Source organism: Mesoplodon densirostris, chromosome 16, assembly GCF_025265405.1.
Source record: "Mesoplodon densirostris isolate mMesDen1 chromosome 16, mMesDen1 primary haplotype, whole genome shotgun sequence".
Taxonomy (NCBI): domain Eukaryota; kingdom Metazoa; phylum Chordata; class Mammalia; order Artiodactyla; family Ziphiidae; genus Mesoplodon; species Mesoplodon densirostris.
In genome coordinates, this window is record NC_082676.1 from 24,836,014 (window position 1) to 24,862,604 (window position 26,591).

At 41.1% G+C, this 26,591-nt stretch overlaps 1 protein-coding gene and 1 pseudogene across 3 annotated transcripts in view; one reads left to right on the plus strand and one right to left on the minus strand.

Moving 5' to 3' along the window:
* Positions 1-26,591, plus strand: part of PIGU (phosphatidylinositol glycan anchor biosynthesis class U) — a 132,218-nt gene that overhangs the window by 13,310 nt on the left and 92,317 nt on the right. For all 3 annotated transcript variants that reach the window (XM_060120008.1, XM_060120007.1, XM_060120009.1), the window contains exons 3-6: positions 12,608-12,667; positions 14,583-14,645; positions 21,735-21,844; positions 24,060-24,160. In XM_060120008.1, coding sequence (XP_059975991.1) covers positions 12,608-12,667; positions 14,583-14,645; positions 21,735-21,844; positions 24,060-24,160 — 334 coding nt within the window. The remainder of the gene's footprint in view (positions 1-12,607; positions 12,668-14,582; positions 14,646-21,734; positions 21,845-24,059; positions 24,161-26,591) is intronic.
* On the minus strand, positions 4,241-4,738 carry LOC132476012 (ATP synthase subunit d, mitochondrial-like; annotated as a pseudogene).

Sequence of the window (26,591 nt, forward strand, 5' to 3'; positions counted from 1 at the left end):
GCCCCTAGGTTCTTCATGACCTTTTTTTTTTTTTTTTAGATTCCATATATATATGTGTTAGCATATTATATTTGTTTTGCTCTTTCTGACTTAATTCACTCTGTATGACAGACTCTAGGTCCATCCACCTCACTACAAATAACTCAATTTCGTTTCTTTTTATGGCTGAGTAATATTCCATTGTATATATGTGCCACGTCTTCTTTTTTTTTTTTTTGCGGTATGCGGGCCTCTCACTGTTGTGGCCTCTCCCGTTGCGGAGCACAGGCTCCGGACGCGCAGGCTCAGCGGCCATGGCTCACGGGCCCAGCCGCTCCGCGGCATATGGGATCCTCCCAGACCGGGGCACGAACCCGTATCCCCTGCATCGGCAGGCGGACTCTCAACCACTGCGCCACCAGGGAGGCCCGCCACGTCTTCTTTATCCATTCATCTGTTGATGGACACTTCGGTTGCTTCCACGTCCTGGCTATTGTAAATAGAGCTGCAATGAACATTGTGGTACGTGACTCTTTTTTTTTTTTTTTTCTCCCTCCCACCCTCCCTATCCCACCCCTCCAGGCAGTCACAAAGCACCGAGCTGATCTCCCTGTGCTATGCGGCTGCTTCCCACTAGCTATCTACCTTACGTTTGGTAGTGTATATATGTCCATGCTGCTCTTTCATTTTGTCACAGCTTACCCTTCCCCCTCCCCATATCCTCAAGTCCATGCTCTAGTAGGTCTGTGTCTTTATTCCTGTCTTACTCCTATGTTCTTGATGACATTTTTTTTTCTTAAATTCCATATATATGTGTCAGCATACAGTATTTGTCTTTCTCTTTCTGACTTACTTCACTCTGTATGACAGACTCTAGGTCTATCCACCTCATTACAAATAGCTCAATTTCATTTCTTTTTATGGCTGAGTAATATTCCATTGTATATATGTGCCACATCTTCTTTATCCATTCATCTGATGATGGACACTTAGGTTGTTTCCATCTCCAGGCTATTGTGAATAGAGCTGCAATGAACATTTTGGTACATGTCTCTTTTTGAATTATGGTTTTCTCAGGGTATATGCCCAGTAGTGGGATTGCTGGGTCATATGGTAGTTCTATTTGTAGTTTTTTAAGGAACTTCCATACTGTTCTCCACAGTGGCTGTATCAATTTACATTCCCACCAACAGTGAAAGAGGGTTCCCTTTCCTCCACACCCTCTCCAGCATTTATTGTTTGTAGATTTTTTTGATGATGGCCACTCTGACTGGTGTGAGATGATATCTCATTGTAGTTTTTTTTTTTTTTTTTTTTTTTTGCTTTACGCGGGCCTCTCACTGTTGTGGCCTCTCCTGTTGCGGAGCACAGGCTCCAGACGCACAGGCTCAGCGGCCATGGCTCACGGGCCCAGCCGCTCCACGGTATGTGGGATCTTCCCGGACCAGGGCACGAACCCGTGTCCCCTGCATCGGCAGGCGGACTCTCAACCACTGCGCCACCAGGGAAGCCCCATCATTGTAGTTTTGATTTACATTTCTCTAATGATTAATGATGTTGAGCATTCTTTCATGTGTTTGTTGGCAATCTGTATATCTTCTTTGGAGAAATGTCTGTTTAGGTCTTCTGCCCAATTTTGGATTGGGTTGTTTGTTTTTTTGATATTGAGCTGCATGAGCTGCTTGTAAATTTTGGAGATCAATCCTTTGTTAGTTGCTTCATTTGCAAATATTTTTTCCCATTCTGAGGGTTGTCTTTTCATCTTGTTTATGGTTTCCTTTGCTGTGCAAAAGCTTTTAATTTTCATTAGGTCCCTTTTGTTTTTATTTCCATTTCTCTGTGAGGTGGGTCAAAAAGGATCTTACTGTGATTTATGTCATAGAGTGTTCTTCCTATGTTTTCCTCTAAGAGTTTGATAGTGTCTGGCCTTACATTTAGGTCTTTAATCCATTTTGAGTTTATTTTTGTGTATGGTGTTAGGGAGTGTTCTAATTTCATTCTTTTACGTGTAGCTGTCCAGTTTTCCCAGCATCACTTATTGAAGAGACTGTCTTTTCTTCATTGTATATCCTTGCCTCCTTTGTCATAGATTAGTTAACCATAGGTGCATGGGTTTATCTCTGGGCTTTCTATCCTGTTCCATTGATCTATATTTCTGTTTTTGTGCCAGTACCATACTGTCTTGATTACTGTAGCTTTTTTTTTTTCTTTTTTTTTTGCGGTATGCGGGCCTCTCACTGTTGTGGCCTCTCCCATTGCGGAGCACAGGCTCCAGACGCGCAGGCTCAGCGGCCATGGCTCACGGGCCCAGCCGCTCCGCGGCATGTGGGATCTTCCCAGACCGGGGCACGAACCCGTGTCCCCTGCATCGGCAGGCGGACTCTCAACCACTGCGCCACCAGGGAAGCACGATTACTGTAGCTTTGTAGTATAGTCTGAAGCCAGGGAGCCTGATTCCTCCAGCTCCGTTTTTCCTTCTCAAGATTGCTTTGCCTTTTCGGGGTCTTTTGTGTTTCCATACAAATTGTGAAATGTTTTGTTCTAGTTCTGTGAAAAATGCCATTGGTAGTTTGATAGGGATTGCATTGAATCTGTAGATTGCTTTGGGTAGTATAGTCATTTCCACAATGTTGATTCTTCAATCCAAGAACATGGTATATCTCTCTATCTATTTGTATCATCTTTAATTTCTTTCATCAGTGTCTTATAACTTTCTGCATACAGGTCTTTTGTCTCCTTAGGTAGGTTTATTCCTAGGTATTTTATTTTTTTTGTTGCAATGGTAAATGAGAGTGTTTCCTTAATTTCACTTTCAGATTTTTCATTGTTAGTATATAGGAATGCAAGAGATTTCTGTGCATTAATTTTGTATCCTGCAACTTTGCCAGATTCATTGATTAGCTCTAGTAGTTTTCTGGTAGCATCTTTAGGATTCTCTATGTATAGTATCATGTCATCTGCAAACAGTGACAGCTTTACTTCTTCTTTTCCAATTTGGATTCCTTTTATTTCTTTTTCTTCTCTGATTGCTGTGGCTAAAACTTCCAAAACAATGTTGAATAATAGTGGTGAGAGTGGGCAACCTTGTTTTGTTCCTGATCTTAGTGGATGGAAGGTGGATTCTTTACCACTGGACCACCAGGGAAGTCCCTATACATTTTTTTTTTTTTTTTTTTTTTTTTTTTTTTTTTGCGGTATGCGGGCCTCTCACTGTTGTGGCCTCCCCCGTTGCGGAGCACAGGCTCCGGACGCGCAGGCTCCGGACGCGCAGGCTCAGCGGCCATGGCTCACGGGCTCAGCCGCTCCGCGGCATATGGGATCCTCCCAGACCGGGGCACGAACCCGTATCCCCTGCATCGGCAGGCGGACTCTCAACCACTTGCGCCACCAGGGAGGCCCTCCCTATACATTTTTAAATGATCACCATGATAAGTCTAGTTGTCATTTGTCACCCTACAAAGATATTATGTAATTATTGGTTATATTCCCCACACTGTACATTTCATACCTGTGACTCATTTAATGTCCTTTTTTTAATAGAATCATGGATTTTTTTTTCAAATTTATTAATTTTTTTGGTTGCATTGGGTCTTCGTTGCTGCACATGGGTTTTCTCTAGTTGCATCGAGTGGGGGCTACTGTTAGTTGCGGTGTGCGGGCTTCTTATTTCGGTGGCTTCTCTTGTTGTGGAGCACGGGCTTCAGTAGTTGTGGCATGTGGGCTCAGTAGTTGTGGCTCGCGGGCCCTAGAGTGCAGGCTTAGTAGTTGTGGCACTCGGGCTTAGTTGCTCTGTGGTATGTGGGATCTTCCTGGACCAGTGATCGAATCCGTGTCCCCTGCATTGGCAGGCGGATTCTTAACCACTGCACCACCAGGGAATTCTCTCATTTTAATTTTCAACTGAAAGTTTGTGCCTCTTAATCTCCCTCACCTATTTCTCTCCTCCTTCACCCCTCCCCTTTTTCTATCTTTTAATATAACTGTTTTTTTTTTTTTTTCTTTTTTTTTGCGGTATGTGGGCCTCTCACTGTTGTGGCCTCTCCCGTTGCGGAGCACAGGCTCCGGATGCGCAGGCCCAGAGGCCATGGCTCACGGGCCCAGCCGCTCCGCGGCATGTGGGATCCTCCCAGACCAGGGCACGAACCCGTATCCCCTGCATCGGCAGGCGGACTCCCAACCACTGCGCCACCAGGGAGGCCCCAATATAACTGTTTTTAATGTCCAGAGTTTGTAATATGAGGGCCACAGCTTTCTCCCATATTCAAATTGATAAATTCTCAGTTGGCTGGTGTGGCCAGTTGGGATACTTCTTGTCTAATTTGGTTTCTAGGAAGACTTCATTCAAGGCCTTAATGGTTACTGATCAAATGGAATTGTGTATTTCATCAGCTTTCTCATATTCCTTAATCCTGGCCTTTGAGAGAGACAAAAACTCAGCACAGCATTTGCGTCTTTTTCTTCAGCATCCACCTGGACAGTATATTTATGCTGTGGCACGAGAATCTTCAGGGCATTAAACTTCTTTTCATAGTCATCTGCCAAGCCAGGCTTCACCACATTGGCCTTGTAGTAAGCCTAGTCATAGCAAGTAGATTCTCAGGTAGAGTAGCCAACCTGGAGATGAGGGTCTCATTGCAGGGTTTCAGGGAATTAGCAGTGGCCTTTGGTCTTGGGGTATGATCTCCCCAAAAGCTACCCAGTTAGCAGCTTCCATTGTAGACTTTCTCCCTCTTGGATCGCTTGCTCTGGGGGAAGCCATGTCATGACCAACCTTAAGGAAGCCTTTGTGATGAACTGAATATTGCTGCCAACGGTCAAATGAGTAAGCTTGGAAGCAGATATTTAAGCTCTTTTAGATATTGCAACCTCAGTCGACAGCTTGGCTGCAATCTCACGAGAGACTCTGTGCCAGAACTATCCAGTTAAGCCACTCCTGGATTCCTGACTCTCAGGCACTGTGTGAGATAATAAATGTATGTTGTTTTAAGCTATTCAGTTTTTGGACAGTTTGTTACACAGAAATAGATAACTAAGATACCTAGGGAGTGAATTAACATAAATAATTCCAGGACCTAGAGCACTCTAATACATCAAGGTTGGGATGGGGAAGAGGAACTAGCAAATATAGCTGAAAAGGAGGAAAATCAAGGGAATGTTCATGGACACTAGAGGACCATGTAATTGCTTAAGGAGGGAGTAAAAACTATGTCAAATGCTATTTCAAGGTTGAGAAAATTTAGATTGAAGATTGATGATTAATTTGCCAAAATTGAGACTTTGGAGACTTTGGCAACAGTAATTTCAGTGGAGTATAGGGACAAGAGACTGATCGAAGTACATTGAGGGAAAGATGTGGAAAGACAGAGTATAGACAACCTTTTTGAGGAGTTTTACTCTAAAGGAGGGCAGAGAAATGGTATGGTAGATGGGCGGAGATGGCTAGTGAAGATTTTTGAAATATGAGGATCTGCATATTTGAATGCTGATGGAATAATTCTGTGGATAAAGAAGTTGATGATGTAAGAAAGAGGATTGAATGAGCAATGTCTTTGAGGAGGCCAGAAGGAATAGGATCACCAGTTCACGGGTGGAATTTGGTTTTATTTATTTATTTATTATAAATTTATTTTATTTTTGGCTGTGTTGGGTCTTCGTTGCTGCGTGTGGGCTTTCTATAGTTGTGGCGAGTGGGGGCTACTCTTTGTTGTGGAGCACAGGCTTTAGGTGCACAGGCTTCAATAGCTGTGGCTTGTGGGTTCTAGAGCGCAGGCTCAGTAGTTGTGGCACACGGGCTTAGTTGCTCGCAGCACGTGGAATCTTCCCAGACCAGGGCTCGAACCTGTGTTCCCTGCATTGGCAGGTGGATTCTTAACCACTGCGCCACAGGGAAGCCCAAGGAGGGTTTGGTTTTAGATAGGAAGAAAGGAAGTTCATCCGTTGTTAATAAGAGAAATGCAGAGAATATAGATATAGATAGAGGAAGTTGGTCAACTGGGTAGTGGGAAAATAAGGTGGTTCTCATTTAATTGCTTCTCTTTTCTCAGTGACATAAGAAATGAGATTGTCAGCTACAAGTGAGAACTGGAGAGAGAAGTTGGAGGTTGAGGAGAGGGGAAAATGTGAAATAATCCTTTCAGAAAGAATATGTCAAATGAATCAATGGAAGACGTATATCTAGCCACTTAACCATCATTTAAAATGTTTTTTCTCTGGGAAAATGTTTTCTTGGATACAGTGAGGGAGCCTAGAATACATTCTTACTCCTCATCACGTGCGTGCATGCGTGCATACGTGTGTTAAGGGGGATAAAGGCCGGAGGTAGGAATTTCTAGCTACTAGAAGCATGTTAACTCTCTATACCTGTTTAAGATAACCCCGTTAGGACTGTTAACCTGTAAAACTCTGAATGAAGGGGCAAGGACAGTTGCTTCCCCTGAGCATAGTGAGGATGACTTCAAACTCAGAGTCCCTTGCTCCTCATTCCTGAATATGGGTTAATTTGCTTGTAAGCTGGGCATTCATAAATCAAGAGCTACCTATATTTTAATGTAGTTTTTCTAAGTAATAAAACACTATAAAGAAATAAAATTATATCAAGCCAAATGAAAAGCATACTTTTGGAGAGAAAGTTCATCGCTGCTTTGTATTGTTTCTTTCTTAATCTTTAGCAGATTTTATTATCTATTTCTTAAGGAAAGGTAAGAATATGTGAAAGTGGAGAAGAAAAATCTGCACAGGAGAGAAAAAAGTAATTTAGCAAGCACAGGTTAGATTTTATGACTGCCTTCAACAGACGTTTCTGTTTTCTGTGTTTAGTCAAGTACTGCTAGTAAAATTGTGAGTTTATCCATATATACCCTACCCTGACTGGGAGTAGTCACCTAAATAGAGATGTAGCATAAAGACAAATTATATTCAGTGCATGCTTCTCTATAATAGTATGATATGCAATTAAACTACTGTGTACATGTTAGTTCATTACGGAAATGAGCCCAATTGCTGATAGACTTTTTGAGAACAGTTTGTTCTGTTATTTCTGAGACCTATTTAGTGCCATTCTAAACTATCTGAAGCATCAAGACACTTTGAAAGCAGGCTATTGGTAATATAAATATCAAGTTGCTACCTCTTACAAACAAAGATAAATGCAAAAAAGAATCCATTAGTAGATAGCTGTAAAAGTTTAATTCTTTTAGAACTTTGAAAGGCAAAGCTGATTTCCCTATTTTCAAAAAGAGGTAAAAAGTTGATCTCAGGTAGCTAACATATTGAGTTTTACTGTATGCTAAGCACTATGCTAAGTATTTTGTGAATATTACCACTTAATTCTCCCAAGAACCCTGTGAAATAGGTCACTATACTTATTTTATAGCTGAGGAAACTAAGGCTCAGAGGGGAAGACAACTTGCCCAGAGGTACATAAGTGGAACCTGGTTTTAAACCTGAGTCTGACCCCAAAGCCTTGTTCTTTCTACCACACTAGCATGATCTCACGAAAAAACCTGTCAATAACCTTTACAGTATCATAAGACACATTTTTACATGTGGTTGGGAGTTGGGAAGAGGTGCTTCTGAGTCACCAGCATGGGCTCACTAAAACCAAGTCATGTACTTTCCTTCTGGTGTGGTGGATTGGTGAACTGGCTTGTAATAGCAGACCAACTATCCTGCCTAGAACAACTAGAAAAGCAGGAGGAATACAAAAAACATCTGTTTGATGGCATTGGAAAGTAGCAAGATAACCAGGACTTGGGGGGCTGAGATCCCAGAGTGGAAATTGCAAAAAGTGACATCGACAGTCTGAGCTGCTTTCTCCTTGATGTATTTACCAATTTGTAAGTGGCACAGGCTGAGGGAGTAGAGAAAGAGAACAGAAATTGGATGGTAAGAGGCTACAGATCTAAGCAGAGCTCTTGGCAGTCTAATGGTGCTGGGGAAATACAAATTCAAGTGCACTTCCAACCAAGGTGGTAGGGCTCTGGCAAAGGACTTGGCTTCTAGTTGGGTCCTCTAAAGGACTACACTCAGAGAATGAGGGTAGACCATGTATAGACTAGTCTTACAAAGACTGAAGCCAGCTTCTAATTAGCTTAACCCATAATTAGATTAAGGTGATACAAATTCTAATTATCAATACTTGCCAGAAGCTTAAAGAAACCCTTACTGGAAGAAAATCCAGAACCTCTACAATTTCTTTTGCACAGTGTCTGTCATTCAATTAAAAGTTACCAAGCATAATAAAAGATAGAAAAAAATAGGCACCAAAAACAGACTCACAGGTGATCCAGATATTGGAGTTGTCAAACTTGGACTTTAAAATGACTGTGACCTGTCATTGATATGTTCAAAAAATAAGTGACAAGATAGTGAATTACACCAGGGAACTGGAATATGTAAAAATGATCAAAGGGGAATTCTAGAACTAGAAAACATAATAACAAATTAAGAATGCAGAAGCCAAGGTTAACAGCAGATTACACAAAGCTGAAGAGAAGATTAGTGATCTGGAAGATAGAAAGTAACCATACTGAAGCTTGGAGAGAAAAGGATAGAAAACAGAGGAAAAAAAAGCGATCTATGAGATACAGTAAAAAGGTTTATCATACATACAAATAGAGTTTCAGAATGGGAGGAGGGACAGAGTGAGGAAGAAACAATATTTGAAGAGATTAGTGGCTGAAAATTTTTTAAACTTATGAAAGATTTCAATTCAAGAAACTCTGTAAGCCCAAGCAGGATAAATTCAAAGAAAACACACATCGTAATAAAACTGCTCAAAACCAAAATGGTTAAAAGCAGCCAAAGAGGGACAATTATCTTTAAAGAGAAACAAGATGGAAACTAACTCTTCAACAGAAATGAAGGCATCCAGAAGACAATAAAAAGGTATCTTTACAGTACTGAAAGAAAATATCTACTGACATAGAATTCTATACTAAGTAAAATATCTCTGGAAATAAAGGCAAAATAAACAGGTTTCCAAGCAGATAAAAATTGATAGCATTTATTGCCAGCAGACTCACATTTAAAAAAATACAAAAAGGCAGAAGGATTATGATCCTGGACAGTCTCATGGAATATAGGAAGGAATAAATAACAATGGAAAAGGTAAATATATGGGTAAATCTAAATAAGTATTGACTGATAAAACAATAATAATAATGTATTTTGGGTTTAAAATATATGTAGATTTAAAGCTATAACAACAATAACAGGAAAGGCTGAGAGTAGCTATATGGAGTTTAAAGTGTTCAGAGGTCCCTTTATTGTTTAGGAAGTGGTAAAAGTAATCATTTATATTATACTTTAATTAAACTCAAAGACATATGTCATAATCTATAAGTTAACCACTCAAAGAATATTAGCTAAATGTATAACCAACAAGCTAATAGAGGGGAAAATGGAATAATAAAAAATAGTGAAGCAAGCAAGAAAGGAGAGAAAAAAGCATAGAGAAAATGGGACAGATGGAAAATGAAACAGTAAGACAGTAAACTTAAACACACATATATCAGTAATTGTATTACATGTAAATAGACTAAAATCCAGCTAAAAGATAATGATTATCAGATTGGGTTAAAAAAATAATTATATACTGCTTTTAAGAAACACATTTTAAATATATTAAGACACATGAAAAAGTAGAAAGTAAAAATATAGGAGAAGACATATCATGCAAACATTACCCCAAAACAGCTGATGTAGCTCTACTAATATTAGATAAAGAACACTTTAAGGCAAGAAACATTGCTAGAGGTAAAGAGGATTGTTTTATAATGATAAAAATATCAACACCCAGAAGATACAGTAATTCTACACATAAATTCATCTTACTACATAGCTTCAAAATATATAAAGCAAAAGTGACAGGACTAAAAGGAGAAATAGACAAATCCACAGTCAAAGAGGGAGATTTTTAACTATCTACCTCAGTCATGGATATAACAAACAGACCAAAAAAATCAGTAAGGACATAGCAGAGTTGAATAAATTCTTAACAAACAACCTAGATGTCATACATAGAATATTACACCCTTAATTGTTAGTATGCACATTCTTTTCAAGTGTTTGTGGAGCGCTTATCAAAACTGACCATATTATGGACCATAAAGCAAGTCACAACACATTTTTTTTTTTGGCGGTGCCGCATGACATGCTGGATCTTAGTTCCCCAACCAGGGGTTGAACCCATGCCCCTTGCAGTGGAAGCTTGGAGTCTTAACCACTGGACTGCCAGGGAAGTCCCCACAACACATTTTAAATGATTGAAATAATACAGAGTATTTTCTGTGACCACAATAATAAATACATTACAAAAATATAAAAAGAAAACAAAAATAATTTGAAATTACACTATAGTCTCATTTAAAGAAGAACTCTCAGGGGAAATTAGAGTATTTTGAACTGAATGATGTTGATAAAACAACATATCAAAATTTGTATGATGCAGCTAAAGCCATACTCAGAGGAAAATTTATTTCTTTGAATGAATATACAGTTGGCCCTTGAACAACACAGGTTTGAACTGCACAGGTAGGTCCACTTATATGCAGATTTTTTCCAATAAGTACATACTGCAGTACTGTACAATCTGAGGTTGGTTGAATTTGAGGATGCAGAACCATGGATATGGAGGACCAACTGTAAAGTTGTACTCTGATTTTTTTTTTTTTTTGTGGTATGTGGGCCTCTCACTGTTGTGGCCTCTCCCATTGCGGAGCACAGGCTCCGGATGCGCAGGCTCAGTGACCATGGCTCATGGGCCTAGCTGCTCCGCGGCATGTGGGATCTTCCCGGACTTGGGCACAAACCCATGTCCCCTGCATCGGCAGGTGGACTCTCAACCACTGCGCCACCAGGGAAGCCCTGTACTCAGATTTTTAACTGTGTGGGGGTTAGCACTTCCACGTTGTTCGAGGGTCAACTGTTTTAGGAAAGAAGACTAAGACTTCCCTGGTGGTGCATTGGTTAAGAATCCACCTGCCAATGCAAGGGACACGGGTTCGATCCCTGGCCCAGGAAGATCGCACATGCTGCAGAGCAACTAAGCCCGTGCACCACAACTACTGAGCCTGTGCTCTAGAGCCCACGAGCCACAACTACTGAGCCTGTGCTCTAGAGCCCGCAAGCCGCAATTACTGAGCCCTCGTGCTGCAACTACTGAAGCCCGCATACCCTAGAGCCCGTGCTCTGCAACAAGAGAAGCCACCGCACTGAGAAGCCCGTGCACCTCAACGAAGAGTAGCCCCCGCTTGCCACAACTGGAGAAAGCCTGCGCACAGCAACAAAGACCTAACACAGCCAAAATAAATAAATAAACAAATAAATTTTTTTTTAAAGTCTAAAAATCAGTGATCTAGGTGTCATCAGAAAAAGATAAAGTAATTATCCCCAGAAGAGTTTGAAGAATTGTGTATTGTAAAGTTTAGAAATTAAAGAAGTGTAATAATCATTAAAGCCCAAAGTTGGTACTTTGTAAGACTAATAAAATTAAGACATCTCTGGCAAAATTTGTCAAGATTAAAAAAAAGAAGATGCACATTACCAATATTGGGAATGAAAAAGGGAACATCACTATAGTTCCTGTAGACACTAACAAATAACATATTATAAACAGGGGCTTCCCTGGTGGCGCAGTGGTTGAGAGTCTGCCTGCCGATGCAGGGGACACAGATTTGTGCCCCGGTCCAGGAGGATCCCACATGCCGTGGAGCGGCTGGGCCCGTGCGCCATGGCCGCTGGACCTGCGTGTCTGGAACCTGTGCTCCGCAACGGGAGAGGCCACAACAGTGAGAGGCCCGCGTACCGAAAAAAAAAAAAAAAAAATATATATATATATATATATATATATATATATATATATATATATATATATAATGAACAATTTTATGCCAAAAAAATTGTAAATTTTTGTGAAATGAACAAATTCCTAGAAAACCACAAGTTACCTAAACTGGCTAAGAAAAAAATAGCAAATCCAGATAGTGTTTTATCTGTGAAAGAAATTGAATCTGTAATTTAAAATCTTTTCTCAAAGAAAACCGAGGTTGAGATGGCTTCATGGTGAGTTAATTTTCCCAGCTGTTTGAGGAGGAAGTAACACTAATCATATAAAACATCTCAGAGAACAGAAGAAGGGAAAATATTGTGCATTTTATTTTATGAGTTCAGCAATCCTGGTCCATTATGGAGTTTCCCATGCCTATTACATATGTCTTAAAAGTAAAATTCACCTCATACCTTTACTGTGTAAACAGCTCTTCACCAGGTATTTAACACATATTAGATTTTGTTTATTCTCTTTACTCAATTCAGCAGATAGTCCCAGTGGCACAAAGTGATTCAAGTGATGCTAAATAATTCTCCCTCATATGTATGCTGGAAAACTAGCATAGAACAATATTCTAGGAAAGAAAGAGATTTTTATTGACAGAATAGCCTCCTCCCTACCCCCTACTCTGGAAGCTGATAACATTAACTTTTTCTTTTATTAGTTTCTGCTTTATAACAAAGTGAATCAGTCATACATATACATCTGTTCCCACATCCCTTCCCTCTTGCGTCTCCCTCCCTCCCACCCTCCCTAAACATTAACTTTTAACTTAATGTATTTGTTTTCCTCCTGCAGACTCCATTAATAATATACCTCTTTCATTTCCTGATTGACTATGCTGAATTGGTATTTATGGTAAGTAACCTTCCACATAAAATCAATACGTATGTATTTTTAACTTTAGAGTCTTTTTTTTTTTTTTTTTTTTTTTTTTTTTTTGGCGGTACACGGGCCTCTCACTGCTGTGGCCTCTCCCGCTGTGGAGCACAGGCCCCAGACGCGCAGGCTCAGTGGCCATGGCTCACAGGCCCAGCCGCTTCGCAGCATGTGGGATCCTCCCGGACCGGGGCCCGAACCCGCATCCCCTGCATCGGCAGGCGGACTCTCAACCACTGCGCCACCATGGAAGCCCTTTAGAGTCTTTTTAAATAAATTTATTTTATTTTTGGCTTCGTTGGGTCTTCATTGCTGCATGTGGGCTTTTCTCTGGTTGCAGTGAGGGGGAGCTACTCTTCGTTGAGGTGCGCAGGCTTCTCACTGTGGTGGCTTCTCTTGTTGTGGAGCACGGGCTCTAGGGTGCAAGGGCTTCAGTAGTTGCAGCATGCGGGCTCAGTAATTGCGGCTCGCAGGCTGTAGAGCGCAGGCTCAGTAGTTGTGGCGCACGGGATTAGTTGCTCCGCAGCATTTGGGATCTTCCCGGACCAGGGATCGAACCCGTGTCCCCTGCATTGGCAGGCGGATTCTTAACAAATGCGCCACCAGGGAAGCCCTAATTTTAGAGTCTTTTTTTTTTTTTTTTTTTTTTTTTTTGCTGTACGCGGGCCTCTCACTGCTGTGGCCTCTCCCGTTGCGGAGCACAGGCTCCGGACACACAGGCCCCGCGGCCATGGCTCGCGGGCCCAGCCGCTCCGCGGCACGTGGGATCCCCCGGGATCGGGGCACGAACCCGTGTCCCCTGCATCGGCAGGCGGACCCCCAACCACTGCGCCACCAGGGAGGCCCTAGAGTCTTTTATCTTCTTGTTTTTAAGGGAAAAAAAAACTATATTAGGAGCTCAGGAGTTTCTCAAAACATAAAAGCAAAAAGCTATCTTAAATGTGAATTCATGGAACTGTGATAGTTTTATGGATGTGTGAGGAGTAGTCTCTGGCATCTGACCAGTTCCAATTCCTTATACTTTTAAAATTTGATTTCTGGACTATGTAGTCTTGAATTTCTAGCTTCAGGATTCTATGATTGGCTTTAATTGGGGTGCCAGTATAGAGGGCATCCTGAATTTCCTCAGCATTCTGCCAAGACATTCTGTGCAGAGGACATAGGCCAGATGAGACTTTAAGGGCAAGAGCCTTCAAAATTGAGAAAACAGGGCTATGGTTTTTTTTTGTGTTTTTTTTTTTTGCAGTACGCGGGCCTCTCACTGTTGCGGCCTCTCCCGTTGCGGAGCACAGGCTCCGGACGCGCAGGCCCAGCGGCCATGGCTCACGGGCCCAGCCACTCCGCAGCATGTGGGATCCTCCCGGACCGGGGCACGAACCCTCGTCCCTGCATCAGCAGGCAAACTCTCAACCACTGCGCCACCAGGGAAGCCCCAGGGCTATGTTTTGAGTGTAGAAATTTGAAACACTTGCCTAATTTAGAGTTGAAAATCTGGGTCAAGTAGGACGTCCACTGAGGTCTTCATTAATAATTATAATGGCTGTGGCTTGTTGAGGGCTTACTGTGCGCTAAGTACTTGACCTGCATCAGGGCTGCAAAGCAGTGGGTATTATTCTCATTTTATAGAAAACTTAAATAACTTGCGATTACAGAGCAGATGTGGGACACCAAACTGATGTAAGCCTCAGTGGGTCCTAGTCCTCAGAGTTTTCTGGTCAGACCTCCCTGAAGAGGCTTTATCTTTGTAGTCAAAGTGAGGGTTGAGGTTCTACCTGAATGTAAGAATTCAGTACTGGATAGTCCATCACCATCCCAAAACTCCAGACTCTGGCAGCATTCCATTACTCCTATACTAATTAGGTTCATTTCCTTTTACTTCTCTTTCTCTTGACAGATAACTGATGTACTCACTGCCATTGCCCTGTATTTTGCAATCCAGGACTTCAATAAAGTTGTGGTGAGTAGTCAGTGGGTGGGACAAAACCAGTGAAATTCTGTAGCCTGATGATCTCTGTTATCACAAAAAATCAAAGGTCGTGTACTTAAAGATCAGCTGTCTTAAAATCCTAAGAAGTGGGAGTGAAGCTTCTGGCTTGTTCAGCCAGCCCTGGAATGACCAAACCCAAACCAATAAGACAGCTTTACTAATATATATAGAAAGGTCAGCTTAATCTTCATGGCTTAATATCCACTCACCTATCCAGGTTCAGACTTTTTGGAGTAAATTGGAGTAAATGGAGTTGAACTACTGTTATATTAATGAAGACCCTTAAAAATCTTCCATTCTTTTCACCAGTTTTTCTTTCCAAAAGAAAATGAATACAGCTTTTAACTCACTGTCTTATGCCCATCCAAGGTAAAACTGGATTCCCAATGTAGTTTCTATTTCCCTGCAGAGAGTAATCTTAATTGGAAAATTTGGCATGTATTAAATACCTATTGAAAACCATATGTAATAGCCAAGGAGAATTGTGTAGTGGGACCATTCTCATTTTCCTGGGTTCTGAGAGAGTTAACAGATTAACCATGTGTACTATCCATGTAGTTATTTTAAAAATTGTCTGCAGTCCTCATTGACTGGCTGGGAGCCACTGAGAGGATTTAGACTGGGGTGAGCGAAGGCTGCATTCCATTGATGTTGTCTGTTTGTGGTTCATTTTCACTTCTGTTACCAAGTAATAGAACCAGAATTAGCAGTCTGCCTTTCTGTGCTCTGGTCATCAGTAACATAAAGTGGGTGAATTCTAGAATTTTAGACTGCAAAGAGATTTTTAAAATATCTGGACTGAGGGTTCTTAATTTGGGGTCCATTTTATAGGCTTAATGGGTCTATAAAGCCCTTGAAATGGTATGAAAAATTGTGTGTGTATGTGCATATATCATTTTTTCCAAGAAGAAAGTCCATAGTTGCTATCAGTGCTCAAGGAGTCCTTGATTCCCCCACTTAAGGGATTAAGAACTGCATATTAGAGACTAACATCACTAAGACCAGGGAGTATACATCTTAAGCTAATGGAGCATTTGTGACAACATGGGTGAACCTTGAGGACATTTTGCTAAGTAAAATAAATCAGACAGAGAAAGACAAATACCGTATGATCTCACTTATATGTGGAATCTAAAAAAGTCAAACTCATAGGAATAGAGAGTAGCTTGATGGTTGCCAGGGGCTGGGGGGTGGGGGAAATGGGGAGATGTTGGTCAAAGGTACTAACTTCCAGGGCTTCCCTGGTGGCGCAGTGGTTGAGAGTCCACCTGCCGATGTCGGGGACGTGGATTCGCGCCCTGGTCCGGGAAGATCCCACATGCCGCGGAGCGGCTGGGCCCGTGAGCCATGGCCGCTGGGCCTGCGCGTCCGGAGCCTGTGCTCCGCAACGGGAGAGGCCACAACAGTGAGAGGCCCGCGTACCGCAAAAAAAAAAAAAAAAAAAAAGAATGATCAAAAAATGTGTCTAAGAAGGAAATAGATGGAAGGAAGGACAAGCATTTACTGGGTAAAAAAACAATATTGAAGACTTATTTGGGGACTGTTACAACAAGATGGATTGATTCACATGTTTCAGTGATTAGAATGGACATCTTTGGAGGCCACTAGTCTGCCTATCATAGTGCGCCTGGTACTTTTACTTTCAGCATCCTAGTGGGCATGTCACCGGTGGTATCTCCTTGTGGTTTTCATTTGCTTTTCCCTAGTGACTAATGATGTTGAGCATATTTTCATTTGTTTATTTGCCATTTATATATTTTCTTTTGTAAAGAGTCTGATCAACTTGTTTCCCATTTTTATTGGCTTATTATCTTTTTTTTTTTTTTTTTTTTTTTTTGCGGTATGCGGGCCTCTCACTGCTGTGGCCTCTCCCGTTGTGGAGCACAGGCTCCGGACGCGCAGGCTCAGTGGCCATGGCTCACGGGCCTAGCCTCTCCGCGGCATGTGGGATCTTCCCGGATCGGGGCACGAACCCGTGTCCCCTGCATCGGCAGGCGGACTCTCAACCACTGTGCCACCAGGGAAGCCTGGCTTATTATCTTTTTATTAGTGAGTTTTAAGTTTTCTTTATATATTCTGGATTTAAGTCAAGAACAAATAAAAGTTTTATTAAAAAAATCTATTAAAAAAATTTAGGGGGTGAAGGGTCATGATGTTTACAACTTACTTTCAAATGGTTCTGGAAGAAAAATGGTTCCCATGTGTGCTTTTGTCTCTGTGTGTGTGTGTGTGTGTGTAGAGATAAAGAAAATGTGGCAAAATGTTAACAGTTGGTGGATCTACGTGTTTTATTGAATTATTCTTTCAACTTTTCTGTAGTTTGAAAGTTTTAAATATAAAACACTGGAGAAAAAAATAGCGTGTATATATGGGATATATGTGAATATCTAAGGGAGGTTTGGTAGCTTTCATCTAAGAACACAATCAGATCTTTTCAAAGAAAACATAAAACTGAAATGTGTTGGGTTTTGTTTTCTGAAATGTGTTTTAATGAAAGTTGATTAGAGATGCTGCCATCATATGCATTCCTTTTTTTTTTTTTTTTTACTGATCAGCTGTCATATACTCCAATTAAAACAATTTTTAAGGGGAGGAGAAGCTTGTGGGGAAATAATGAAACTAGGTTTCAGTGAGTTTCTTAACAAAGTCAGCTTCAGTGTCAGTAGAAGAGATACTTTTAATTTAGTGTGTCAGTAATTTTAATTCATTTCTTAGTTATTTCTGACTTTATATGGAAACATATAGAGATCTCTTTTTTTTTCTTTGTGTGATTTAAAGAGGGAGAGAGAAAACTGAATGAGCTATTGTCAATACCCTGGTTTTGAGCACACCAAGGCAGGGTGTGCTCTCTGTTATCACCAAGATAAAACTTTATCACCAAATAAAAATTTGGAATAGTTTTGCTTCTCCATCCTCAGAATTCAGCCTACTAGAACATTAGGTTTCTTGGTTAGAATAAGAGTTTTATTTACCCTGTGTCAAAAATTAACTCATTCTAAATGGCAGACTTTGATGATACTAACATACTACTGTTGACTTGGATAGAATATGAGCACATTTTCCCCCAGATCTTTCCCAGGTTGTCAGAATGGGCCCATATCATATAGTCTGGAAGTATTTTAGTCTTGCTAGAATTTGAGACTTTTTATCACTGGTAATGAAGCTGTGTCTGCACCCAAATGCATCCTGGTAAACTATGGTGCAGAGAGGGAAGACTCCAGCCCCACCCCAATCTCCAACTTGAGCATGTGGAATATGAATGCTGATTGATTGTGACCAGTTGATTCTCATGACATTTTACATCTCCCTCACTTGACAGAAGCAATGTTAGTCTAGTCTGTCCTTTGCTGAGACTGCGCTTATTTGGAACTCAGAATTCATGTTAGAAAGCTGCAGGTGGTTTGATAGGGAGTGATAAAAACCTGTATCCCCTACTGTGCTTAGAGGGTTGTGAATTTGGAGGATAGGTTCCTGAATTAAGAATGTGCTGAGGCTAACAGTTGGAGATACAGTGGGGGTGGAATATTCACCCCCCCAACCTATAGGTTTTGGGGATGCAAAGGGGTGTAGATACAGCTTCAGTGATTAGAAGAATCTCTTTATTTGGAGTAGGGGAATTATGTCCTTGCAAAAATCAACCTTTCAAGGGATGGGGAAATGGCTACGTGGGGTAGTGGGTAAAATGGAAGGAAAACTCCACCCTGGAGATTTTTTGTTTGTTTGTTTGTTTGTTTTTTATTAGTCTCTGCTTTACAACAAAGTGAATCAGTCATACATATACATCTGTTCCCACATCCCCTCCCTCCTGCGTCTCCCTCCCACCCACCCTCCCCATCCCACCCCTCCAGGCGGCCATGGAGATTTTTTTAATTCAAAAATTTCTGCTAAAATATAACATACATATGGAAAAGCTGATTAATGATTACAGAGGTAACACATTCAGGTAATTACTTTTTAGGTCACTTTTAACCTCTTCTGCTTTAAATCTCGTTGTTGAGGCTGCTGAATATACCTAGAAATATACCTATCTTTGGATTTTATTTTTATTTTATTTTATTTTATTTTATTTTTTTCTTTTTGTGGTATGTGGGCCTCTCACTGTTGTGGCCTCTCCCGTTGCGGAGCACAGGCTCCGGATGCGCAGGCCCAGCGGCCATGGCTCACGGGCCCAGCCGCTCCGCGGCATATGGGATCCTCCCAGACCGGGGCACGAACCCGTATCCCCTGCATCGGCAGGCGGACTCTTAACCACTTGCGCCACCAGGGAGGCCCTATCTTTGGATTTTAAATTGTACTCTTTAACCTTATTTATTTATTTATTTATTTATTTTTGGCTGTGTTGGGTCTTCATTGCTGTGGATGGGCTTTCTCTAGTTGCGGCGAGCGGGGGCTACTCTTCGTTGCGATGCGCGGGCTTTTCATTGTGGTGGATCCTCTTGTTGCAGAGCATGGGCTGTAGGCGCGGGCTTCAGTAGTTGTGCTGTGCAGGCTTCAATAGTTGTGGCTCGCGGGCTCTAGAGCGCAGGCTCAGTAGTTGTGGCGTACGAGCTTAGTTGCTCTGTGGGCATGTGGAATCTTCCCGGACCAGGGCGCGAACCCGTGTCCCCAGCACTGGCAGGCGCATTCTTAACCACTGCACCACCAGGGACACCCCTCATTTATTTTTATTCTTCTAATATTTTCTTGGTGTGTGTGTGTTTAATTTTCCTTAGATTTTTAGCCACTTTCCTGTCTCTAACTGGATGCATGGGGATGTTTTAAAGGGATTTTGCCTGTGCTTAGGGGATCTGAGTCAATATTGAGTTCTAAGGCCAGGCATAATGGTACCTGTGCTGGTGAGATTGGGGGGAGACAAAAGAAAGGTAGCATCAAATCTGGGGACTGCTGACCTGACTGCCCTTCTCTCGTGGAGACTCTCCTTTCATAAAGTCTTTCTGTTTTGGAAGATTGGGGTTACAAGGAAGTATTCTTTCCTTGTTGGCACAGTGTCACCTTTGCCCAGGGCCTACACATCCCTGTTTAACTGCTTGCATCTCTTACTGTAGTCCTGCTGGCTGGCTTCCAGCCTGGGGAATGGGCCTGTATTCCCATCTGTCTCTCTGGTTGCTCCTGGGTGAACTCCCTGTTTCCTTTTTTTTTTTTGCGGTACGTGGGCCTCTCACTGTTGTGGCCTCTCCCGTTGCGGAGCACAGGCTCCGGACGCGCAGGCTCAGCAGCCATGGCTCACGGGCCTAGCCGCTCCGCGGCATGCGGGATCCTCCCACACCGGGGCACGAACCCGCGTCCCCTGCATCGGCAGGCGGACTCTCAACCACTGCGCCACCAGGGAAGCCCCCTGTTTACTTTTAACAGCCTTCTTTGTGGCTCTCACACCCTCCAGGTGACCTTCTTTTTGCAGTAGAACTCCAGAACCCTTAGCTAGTGGGGCCTCTGTTTTCCACCACTGTTGCAGCTGTCCTCATTAACTGCTTTGTTTGCTAAGCCAGCCCCCTTCTCTCTGATAAAAACACCTTAGTTTATATTTTGCCCTTTTAATTAAATAACCCCAGCTGTGAATGGCAGAATAAATCTTACTGATGATAATTCCCACCACTTAACCTGGACTCCCAAAGGGAGGCTTTTGAAGTTTGTTCAGGTTTTTTGATTAAGCCTCTACCTAAACCTCTGCAAGAAATCTGTGGTTACCTGTATTTCTGTGGTGATCCTGGGATTTTCTTTTGAACTGAAAGATGGCTCTTAAAAAATTTTTTTTGGTTTAAAAATTTAAATATCCAAAATATCTAAGACATGCAAAAATATATAAAGAATAATACATACTGTGAACCTATTTCAGCTTAAAAAATAAAACATTTTACATATAGTTGCCTCTCTCTGATACTTTCGTCTCCTTACTCCTCTCCAGTTACCACTGTTCTGAATTTAGTGTTTAACATTCCCACACATGGCCTTAACTTTTTGTGCATTTGTAAATATACCTAAGTAACATATAGTGTTATTTTGCATGCTTTTAACTTTATGTAAATGGTGTAATGCAGTATTCTGTTGCCATCTGTGTTTTCATCCTTAAATCATTAATCACACACTACTTTGACTTCTCTGAATTACTCTGTTTTATAATAGGTCGCAGCTTTGATTTTATACTATCTAAGATCATTAAATCAGCAGGGCTACCCATTTGGGGTTCAGAGGCTTTTTCTATCTGTAGTGTGACCCATGTTTGCTTATAGGGTTGCCTAACTTTTTTTCAATCTGGAACACACCCATGAACTTGTTGGGACACACACAGGGGAAGGCAAGAGCTTTCCACCCCCATGTCACTCCCTCTAAACTCTCCGGCTGCCCAGCCACACCCAGCCTTCCTCCTCCTTCTCTTCATCATGGTCATTTCCCACTTCCTCTGTGGAAGTCAAAAACTTGAAACAGGAGAGCTCGGAAGAAAACCCAGGACACAGTGACATTCAGGGGATTGTTCCACTTTGCATGAAAATATTTCGCTTTGATGGAACTTTGGAATCCTTAGGCCACTGATGATAACTCTTAAAAATGACTAAAAACTGCTTTGCCATTCAATCATGCATTTAGCCATTCAACAGATATTTATTGTTTGCTTACTGTGCCAGGTATTGGCAAATAAACATGGTCTCTGCCCTCATGGAACTTATAGTATAGTGAAGGAGAAAGATAGTCAGTCACATAAATAAATAAAAAAGTTCTAACTGTGAACAGTGTTATGAGATTTTTACAGTCAGGGCAGTGAGTGTGCCTTCCTGAGGAAGTGACAATTTAAGATCTAAAGATTATGTGGGAGTTAACTAGGGAAAGAGAAGAAGAGGTTGTTTGTTCTAGGTTAAATGCAAAGAGCTGGGAGCAGGAGGGCAGTGGCATGTTCATGGTGCTTGAACCCAGAAAGTGAGAGGTGTGGGGAGCGAGTGTGAAATGACCCTGGAGAGGTAGGGCCAGGTCAGGCAGGCCATGTGGGCCACGGAAGAACTTTTGTCTTCATCCTAAAAGCAGTGGGAAGTTATTTGTTTCATGTGTTTTGTCATTTTTTTTTTCCAGTTTAAAAAGCAGAAACTCCTCCTAGAACTAGACCAGTATGCCCCAGATGTGGCCGAACTCATCCGAACCCCTATGGAAATGCGTTACATCCCTCTGAAAGTGGCCCTCTTGTAAGTATTCTCTGACAAAACAGGGCTCAGTGCCAACAAATGTGAGGAAAATCTGATGAGACTTTCTCATGTTGTTTGTTGTATTTTTGGAGATTTGCAGTCTTAGTCATCAAGTATTTGCTATAGTTCTGTTGCACAACTGGGTTCCTGGCCAGGAAAAGAGACAGAGCCATCCTGTCTCTGTTGGGACAAAGCCTCACACAAGCACACGCACAATCGACCCTTCACAAATGCTTTTTCACTCGATGCTGATCTGGTTCCAGCCTCCTTGTAACCAGTGTTTCTAAAAAAAAAAAAAAAAAAAAAAAAGTTTTCCCGTTGTGATATATGGATTGCATAAAATTCTGATCTTTATGCAGCAGTTATTTCAAGCAACTCCTATATTTCACGTACAATTTAGTCCCCCATTTGTAGTTCAGAAAACTGAAGTAAAAGTACCAAACAGACCCATCCCAGCTGGATGACCAGTATGAGAGAGTGGAACTTACTGAGGCGCTATGAAAGAATTCTTGAGGAGTACCCGTGCTGCCTATAACTTTAATTCTTTCAGGTTATTCCTGTTTATATTCCTGAGATAGGCAAATGGGAATAATTATTCAGTCAACTAATAGTAAATGTTGATAATATACTAGTTCCTAAGGATACACAGTAAAACAAGACAGACAAGTTTCCTCATGGAAAAACATGACCTTAGAGCTTCAGATTTAGAAGGGGCCTTATGAGGACAGTTTATTCAACCCTTTGCCTTGTGTGTGACTCTCCTATTCAGTATTCCAGATAGGTGGCTGCGTAGCTGCTTCTTGGACATCACCTGCTATTTAGAAATGGCTTTTTTTCTCCTCCCACCAAACACATTTGAGGTATCGGTTCATATCTATGTATTTCAGAAATATTGGTGGGAATTACCTAATAGAACCAGAGGTATGGCAACATTATGAATCCCTTATGGACTCCTGTGTCTCCAGGGGGTAGTTTTGTAATAGCAGCCATTTCTTTCAAGGTTGTAGAACAAGCCTATCTGTAATTGCTGAAAAAAAAAATCAACAATTTCTGGGCCTTTGGCTTTAGAACTGCTAATCTTACAGCTCTGAGAGGTATTGGATTTAAGGTCTTTATTTGCGCATAATAATTATAATCTCTCCCTGAGACACTGGTATGTTTCTTCCTATCTGATAATCAGAATTATGTAACTGGTCTCTCTTTTCACTTTGTCTGCCAGGAAACTCAGAGCCAGATTTAAAGCTGATTACTGCAGTGTTGTAGAAGACCCATTTGTTCTTCTTTCCCTAGCCTTTACTTTTTCCTTTTATTTATGCTTTCCCTGGTCTTGACTCTTTATTTGTACTTTAATTTTGCTCTCACTTTTTATTATCTGTTCTCATTTGAGCTGCCTCAAATCTTTTGTGGAAGCAGGATAAAAATAAATAAAAACACAGTTATGACTGTATAAGATTTCCCTATTCAGCATTTCAAATTTATTTTTTCAGTCCATTCCTTCCCACCTCAGGAAAAGACTGTTTCAGTTTAATACCCTCCCAGTGGAAGTTCAGGTTGTCCTGTGAAGTTCAATGGCCACTAGCTTACTGAATTCAGCAGATACTTATTCTGTCCTTTGGGTCTGGCTTGGTGGATATAGCTTGGCTGCTAAGAGGACTAAACTTAAGCTGCTCTCACCTCTTGAATGGGGTAGCCTATGTCAGAGCTTAGGAACCTGATTGAAGAAACAGTATTTTCCTGGTTTTCAGAGATAACTGTAGCCATTCCTAAAATATATGGCTCTGTGGGAATTGGTAGAATTTTTATCATTTTTGAAGCCTGAAGTAATAAAAAATGTAGGCTTATTGCCAGAAAGACCTGACTTTTGAATGTATTTATTAGCTTGTAAAACCTTAGGCTACTTAACCACTGAGTCTCAGTTTCCTCATCTGCAAAATGGGAATGATGTTATAGCTGGTTTACAGGATCCGTGTTGATGAAATATGATGGTTTTCCATATAACACATAGCACAGAATAGGCAGTGAATATTTAGTGCCTTTTACTCACTGGCCACAACCCCACTCCATCCTCTTTTACTTAGGAAAACTTATTTCTAAGAAGTTGCCTTCCCTTGAGTATGGTTTTAGTAAACCTCTTAAACTTCCTGGCTATGGTGGCCAGGACTCCCTGGTCCTTTGACCAGGATTACTAATGCCAAATATGTGTGTTTTTCCCCAGCTATCTCTTAAATCCCTACACGGTCTTGTCCTGTGTTGCCAAGTCTACCTGTGCCATCAACAACACCCTCATTGCTTTCTTCATTTTGACCACGATAAAAGGTAAGGCCCCAAAGGAAAGTACAAAGTTCAGTCCCTAATTTGTGCAGGCTTTTGTAACACTTATGCTGTGGATTTAAAAAAAAAAAAAAAATACAACACTTAAAAACATTTTTTAAAATTACACAAGTAATTTTATAGAAAATTTAGATAAGCCAAGAGAAAAAAATTAATTAAAACATCCTGAAATTCTACCACTCAGAGAGTCACTGTTAACATAGTTTAAACAAAACCCAAAAACTTCTAAAAGGCTTACAGTGAGAAAAGCAGTGTTCTGCCCCTTTCTTCCCATCCCTCATTCAACTTCTTTGAAGGAACTACTTTTTTTTTTTTGCTAGTATTTATTTCCATATTTCTAAATAAGACCTTATATTGCTGTTTCATGAATTATAAATTTTAGACATTATCTATTGTATTCTTATTATGGAAGATAAAGATTTAGCTTTCTTGTACCAATATCTTCACTTCCCCTTTACCTGGTTTTCCTAGAGAAGTTATGTCACAGCTTTGATTAAATCAGTAGTTGGTACCTGTATTTTATGACAGTATATATATTATTCACTGCTGGGAAAAGTAATAACTATGGTTATTTTTTCTTTCTTGTACAACCTTTTATTTTTTCTGGGGTTAGTAATTGTGGGGTTTTTGCTTGTTTTTGTTTTTGTTTTGCTTTATCTTTCTGTACCAATCACTTTTTCCCCCCAATTGCTCTGCTAGGTCTTTCAAGTGCCTAACAATACAGGCATACCTAAGAGATATTGTGGGTTTGGTTCCAGATCACAGCAATAAAGCAAATATTGCAATAAAGTGAGTCACACAAATTTTTTGGATTCCCAGCACAGATAAAAGTTATGTCTAAACTATACTATATTCTGTTAAGTATGCAATAGCATTATGTCTAAAAAACAATGTACATAGCTTAATTTAAGCATACTTTATTGTTAAAAAAAATTAGCCCTTAATAAGAGAATCAGCCCGTCCTTTGGAGCTTTGAAGCCAGGCATTGACTTCTCTTTTCTAGCTATGAAAGTCCTAGATGGCATCTTCTTCTGAAATAAGGCTGTTTCGTCTACATTGAAAAATCTGTTGTTTAGTATAGCCACCTTCTTTAATTGTCTTAGGTAGATCTTCTGGATAACTTGCTGCAGCTTCTACATCAGCCCTTGTGACTTCACCTTGCACTTTTATGGTCTGGAGACAGGCTTCTCTCCTTGAACCTCATGAACTAATCTCTCCTAGCTTCAAACTTTTCTTCTATAGCTTCCTCACCTCTCTCAGCCTTCATAAAATTGAAGAAAGTTAAGGCCTTACTCTGGATGAGGCTTTGGCTTAAGGGAATGTTGTGGCAGGTTTGATCTTCTCTCCAGACCACTTGGACTTTCTCCATATCAACAATAAGGCTGTTTTGCTTTCTTATCATTCATGTGTTCACTGGAGTAGCACTTTTAATTTCCTTCAGGAACTTCACATTTGCATTACCACTCAGCTAACTGTTTGGTGCAAGAGGCCTAGCTTTCATCCTATCCCAGCTTTCGACATGCCTTCCTCACTAAGCTTAATTATTTCTAGCTTTTTTTCCCTTTTATTTATTTATTATTTTTGGCTGCATTGGGTCTTCGTTGCTGCGCGTGGGCTTTCTCTAGTTGTGGCGAGTGGGGGCTACTCTTTGTTGCGGTGTGCAGCCTTTTCATTGAAGTGGCTTCTCTTGTTGCAGAGCACAGGCTCTAGGCGCATGGGCTTCAGTAGTTGTGGCACACGGGCTTCAGTAGTTGTGGCTTGCGGGCTCTAGAGCGCAGGCTCGGTAGTTGTGGCACATGGCCTTAGTTGCTCCGCGGCATGTGGTATCTTCCTGGACCAGGGCTCAAACCTGTGTCCCCTGCATTGGCAGGCAGATTCTTAACTACTGTGCCACCAGGGAAGCCCTATTTCTAGCTTTTGATTTAAAGTGAGAAGTATGCAACACTTCCTTTGACTTGAACACTTAGAGGCCATTGTATGGTTATTAATTGGCCTAATTTCAATATTAGGAAGGAATAGGGAGGCCTGAGGAGAGGGAGAGAGGTGGGGGAACAGCTAGTCTGTGGAATAGTCAGAACACAGACAACACTTATCAGTTGTTTGCCATATTATGGGCATGTGGTGCCCCCAAACAATTAAAAGAGAAACATCAAAGATCACTAATCACAGATCACTGTAACAAACATAATAATAATGAAAAAAATTGAAATATTGCAAAAATTACCAGAACGTGACACAGAGACACAAAGTAAGCAAACGCTGTTGGAAAAATGGCTGTGATAGACTTACTTAATGCAGGGTTGCCACAGACTTTCAATTTGTAAAAAACACAATATCTGCAAAGTACAGTAAAACAAAGTAGGTCTGTAGTTTAAAAAAAAAATGTTAAGTACATCAAATAGTTTATTGGTTCCAT